We start from the raw sequence: 5571 nt of genomic DNA on the forward strand, positions 1-5571 counted from the left end.
TCAGAAAAATTCATATCCTTTGCACTTACCCTGCAGTTTTATTCAAGTAAAGCCTATGATTATGTGCGAAAAATATTTAACTTTAATTCACCACATCAAGCACAAATTAGGAAATGGTATGGAAAGTTTCAGCAGAACCAGGTTTTACAAAGCCAGCGTTTGCAGCGCTTAAATACAAGGTTATAGAAGCTGAAAAGTTAGGATCTAAAGTCATTTGCTCACTTATGTTAGATGAAATGGCAATTAAAAAACACATATCATGGGATGGAAAAGCATTTAATGGGTATGTTAATCTTGGGAACGGCATACAAAATGATTCGTCCCCAGTTGCAAAAGATGCCCTAGTTCTCATGGCTGTTAGTATAAACAGTTCATGGAAAGTTCCGTGTGGATATTTTTTTTTATAGATATGTTAAATGGTGCTGAACAAGCAAACATTGTAAATTTATTTATTAAACGCTTGACAGATGTTGGTGTTGAAGTCATATCACTAACATGTAATGGACACTCATGTCACATTCCCATGTTATCAAACCTTGGTGTTTCAATTAATGCTTTAAAACTTTTTTCACTCATCCTCTCAACTCTGACAAAAAAGTTCATACTCTCCTTGATATTTGTCACATGCTTAAGCTAATTCGAAATTGCTTTGCAGATAGTGATGTTTTGTTTGATGGCGAAAACAATGCAATATCATGGAAATATATTGTTTATCTTCAAAAACTGCAAGAAGATGAAGGATTACGCCTTGGAAATAAATTAAGACAACCCATATTAATTGGAGGCAACAAAAATTGAAAGTAAATCTTGCTGCTCAGGCAATTAGTTCAAGTGTAGCTAATGGGGTCAGGGCAATAATATCCGTTTTTGCCATGTATAATAACATCCGTGAAACAACATCCGAAATTTCATCGATGTATTATAACATCCGAGAAAAAACATCCCAAATTTCATTAATGTATTATAACATCCGAGAAATAACATCCCAAATTTCATTGATGTATAATAACATCCGAGAAATAACATCCCAAATTTCATTGATGTATAATAACATCCGTGCAATTACATCTGCAGATTTTTCGGATGTAACCACATCCGAATTTTTTTTTTTTAAATAATGCATTATTTTAACCAGATGTAGTTACACATCTGATTTTTTTCGGATGTAACTACATCCGGAAAATTATTTATTTAATAATACATTATTTTAATTGGATGTAGTTACACATCTGATTTTTTTCGGATGTAACTACATCCGGCCAGGGTAAGGGTTAGGAATAGCCCTAACCCTAAAAATCAAAAGGTAGCCGTTTTTGAAAAAAACGATTTCAAACTTTTGTATATTATTTTATAAAAGGGGAGGGGGTGAGAGTTGTAAAGTTAAGGTTTTCCTTATAAAAAGTCAATATTAACACTTTCTAATGATGTTAAAGTTAATCCAGTATTGCAGGCAATTAAATTTTGATCATCTTAAGATGTTAATTTTTAGTTATCTAAAATTTATCTCGAAGTTAGTTATCTCAAACATTAAAAAAGTTGTATTGGCTTTGAAATGGAGTGGAATTTTTTTTTGAAGAGAAAAAATGTCAAATTCTTTTAAAAAGACAATTCTTATTATCCATATTAACTCATATACCTGATTAACTATTCATGTTACAAAATGCAAATGTTAGAAAAAACTAAGATTTTTTTATACTGTTAGCTAACAATTAAAAAAGATATTTGTATCCAATGTTTTAAATTTATAAACATATATCAAAATATCTGAATTTTTTAATCTATAAATTTTAGTACTGCTGAACGATTCAGCAATTCTTCTGCTTCTAAGAGAGTGCTTTGAGCTTGTTTGTGAAACATTGAATCGTTTGATTATTGGCTTCATTTTTGAATGAGCCGATTCAGATGCCTGTTCATTGTATGGTCCAAGAGAATGACCAGTAAGTTCAATAAATTGTTGCAAGTGAGTTGAGATTATATGTATTTTCCAGGTCAAAGTAAGTTTCTTTCCTAGAAACTAATAAAATATTCTATAAGATAGATAATAATAATAGTATATTAATACAAAGCCAATTTAAAGCAAGTTCATTATATTTAACTGTACCTCTGAACAGTACTCTTGTGTGGCTTTGTAGGAACAAACAAAGTCAGTTATTAGTTGAAGATAATAAGGGTCAAGATAACTTCCGAAGGTTCCTTGAATTAATTTCTCAAATTTTCACAGTTTTTAAGAATAATCCTACATGTAATGCCTTCATATGTTCCCCCATGGTATCTTCTTCTAATACATCCAAGTGAGTTGACCCAGTCTTTGTATTCAGGCAAATAAAAAATTATATAAGTTGATATATGATTTACAAATCCCATTAACATATGAAGCTCCGGCAAACGAATTACTTCAAGAACTAGTTTTGAATTGTTTCTCTCCTTGATTAGGCATACATTCACCACATTCTATCAAAGTTTATTAATTTGATTACCAGTTTTGAAAAAAATATTCTTTTATTTAATAAAAAGATTTTAAATTTTTAAATTAAATAATAATTAACATTTACACCTTATAATCTTTCATTTCAGAACTTCGATAACCAGCTTCCATGTACCTCTGATGCCATAGATCCAATGATAAAAATGTTCTTGTCAACCCACCAAAAAGTTCACATTCTCCTTCACACCAAGCACAACCATACATACCGCCATGAGACTAAATTTTCTTATGTTTTTTGAAAAATCCTAATTAACCATGGCTTACTATATAACAGGCCTTGCCAACGCGCGGCTAGCGTAAAAAACTGGAGGCAAGATAGTTTTATATTTGAAAAACTAACAAGCAGTTTTACAAAATAAATACGGGGGTGGTTTTTTTTTGTAACAATAATAATTATAAAACATTAATAAATAATTATTATAAAATTAACAAAATAATTTTCATTTAAAATTTTTTTTAATAAAATTAATTTAAGTTGAATATATATATATACATAAGTTTAATATTTTTATAAAATTTACAATAACCAAACACCCGTAATCATTTTAACTAACTTCCAAATTAAAAAAAAAAAGTTAGTTGAGAGGTGAAGGATTAAGCAAAGGATTTAATTTAGTATTTAAAAAATGGTTCGTCGATGTTGTGTAACAAATTGCAATGGCAATTATAATCCTCAGAATAGAGTTAAAACATTTAGACTTCCAAGAAACATTGAATAACGAAAACGTTGGATTGTTATAATACCAAGAGATAATGTTCCTGATACTAATAACACCGTAGTATGTGAAAGACATTGGCCAAAAAATTATTCAACTGTTACTGATTATGGAAAGCTGAGACCTCGTGATGCTCCGTCAGTATTTGATTGTATAAAGCCAAGTTTAGTTCCTACTGTACCCATGCCACTTAGAAAAACATCAAAAAGTCTTAATAGTGTTCGCTGGCAAAAAGAGGACGAGTTAGCAATATTTAATTCACAAGAAAAAATAGAAAGTATTAATGTTTTATATGAAAAGTTAAAAACTAATGAATTTAATTTTGCTATTATTAATTATTTATGCAATGATATATTATATATTCAGTCTTCAGACTTTTTAAAGGAAAGTGCTATTGCTAGATTTCTTCTTTGCATATATAAAGATCTCGCTTTTGAAGCATTTCATTGTGGAGTTAAAATAAGTGTTATGACTTTATCATCTAACCGAGTTTATATTATGAACAAATTTTCTCATATCCAAGAAGCATTAAGATTTTTAAATTGTTGTGAAATAACACCCAAAAAAGAAGTTGTATATCAACAAATTTTGTCAATGAATAAAACATGTATTGGGGGAAAAAAGTATCCAATTGAAACAATTGTGAGAGCATTTGAGTATTTTTCTCTTTCACGATCAGCCTACAATCGCATCAGAGAAGATTTTGAACTTCCAAGTTTACGTACTTTAGGAAGAATTACATCTAAATGTAAATCTTTAGATGATACCACTTATATCAGACATATTTTCTCTAATCTTAGAGATGATAGACAAAAAACATGCATTTTACTTCTTGATGAAGTTTATGTTAAACCAATGTTGCAGTATCATGGTGGCATAGTATTTGGTAAATCAGTTAACAAACCTCATCTCTTAGCAAACACAGTACTGAGCTTTTTGGTTGTAACATTGTTTAATGGACCAAAATTTCTTTACAAAATGTTACCAGTCAGAGAACTTGATGCTGAGTTTCTTTTTGAACAGACAACCCTGATTCTTGATGCAATTAAAAATAATGGGGGCAATGTTGTTGCTATTGTCTGTGATGGTAACAGAGTCAATCAGAAGTTTTATAACTTTTTTGAAAAAAAAGAAGCATGGTGTACTAAAGATAATATTTTTCTTTTATTTGATTATGTTCATTTATTAAAAAGTATACGTAATAACTGGATCACAGAAAAAACTCAAGAACTTGAATTTTATATTGATGGAGAAAAAAAATAGCACGTGGGGTTGATATTATTAATTTGTATAAGCTTGAAACGAAAAACATTGTCAAAATGTCTAAATTAACAGAAGTTTCTGTTTATCCAAATCCTATTGAAAGACAAAAAGTTATCACTTGTCTGCAATTGTTTTGCGATGAAACATTGTCAGCATTAAAAAGTCATCCAGACCTGAGTGAAAATGAAGGGACGATTATTTTCATCTTTAAAGTCGTTGAATTTTGGAAAATTTGTTCACAGTCCATATGCAGACATTTGTTTGAAAGATTCTAATCGAGCTGCTATTGCTTCTGCTAATGATGACAATTTAAGCAAACTTTCTGCAATGGGTGATTTTGCAATGCAAATGAAAAAAATGGAAAAAGGAAAAAGAGTCAAATTACTAACAAGAGACACTGCTAATTGTTTAGCTCAGACCTGTTATGGTTTGGTTCAGTTGTCAAAATATCTTTTAGATACAACTCATCAGTATGTATTATTAGGCAACTTTACAACAGATCCATTAGAAAAGCTCTTTGGAAAATTAAGACAAGGCTCAGGAGGAACTTATTTTATTTCCGTTCAACAAGTTCTTGAAAAAGTAACTATATATCATACTAAGTTGCTATTAAAGTTTGAGAAAAGTTCAGATGTGTTAGCCAATCTTGGTTCAGATCACTCTTGTCCAAAATGTAAATTTTTACCAACCGAGGGTATTTGCAACGTTATTGACAATTTACCTGCTCTGTGTGATTCATTGACTGTTGATATTAAAATGTCATTAGTTTATATTGCTGGGTACATTATTCGTGAAGATGAAAATCCAGATGACACCTTTTATTTTTATGAAGCCTATGGAGATTTTGTAAAGGACATAAATCGAGGAGGTTTAACAATTCCTGGTGACAAAGTCTGTCAATGGGCAACTTACTGTTACATTCTTTTTTATGAAGTATATAATGACACTTGTCGGTCATCACTGTGTAACCTCCTTATGATGCTATCAGAATTTTTTTCATTAGGTATGCAAAGACATCATGGATTAACAATGACAAATATTTTATTTAATAATTATTGTCGACTCTATTCACCTCGTTCCCACAAGGAGCCAAAGCAGAAGTTGATA

The 5571-nt window shown here is 30.2% G+C and overlaps 1 protein-coding gene across 3 annotated transcripts in view; it reads right to left on the bottom strand.

Annotated features, from left to right (window-relative positions):
* Nucleotides 1-1594: 1594 nt before the first annotated feature.
* Nucleotides 1595-5571, bottom strand: part of LOC136083771 (uncharacterized) — a 6018-nt gene continuing 2041 nt past the window's right edge. The window contains exons 5-7 of one of the 3 annotated variants that reach the window (XR_010640068.1): nucleotides 2555-2710; nucleotides 2102-2451; nucleotides 1595-2014 (exon numbers count right to left, since the gene is read on the bottom strand). Coding sequence is in view for 2 of the 3 variants with exons in the window: in XM_065803467.1 (XP_065659539.1) it covers nucleotides 2200-2451; nucleotides 2555-2701 (399 nt within the window). In the remaining variant the exon portion in view is untranslated. The remainder of the gene's footprint in view (nucleotides 2015-2101; nucleotides 2452-2554; nucleotides 2711-5571) is intronic. The other 2 variants (XM_065803467.1, XM_065803468.1) reach the window with 2 other exon arrangements.

Source organism: Hydra vulgaris, chromosome 08 (genome assembly GCF_038396675.1).
Source record: "Hydra vulgaris chromosome 08, alternate assembly HydraT2T_AEP".
Taxonomy (NCBI): domain Eukaryota; kingdom Metazoa; phylum Cnidaria; class Hydrozoa; order Anthoathecata; family Hydridae; genus Hydra; species Hydra vulgaris.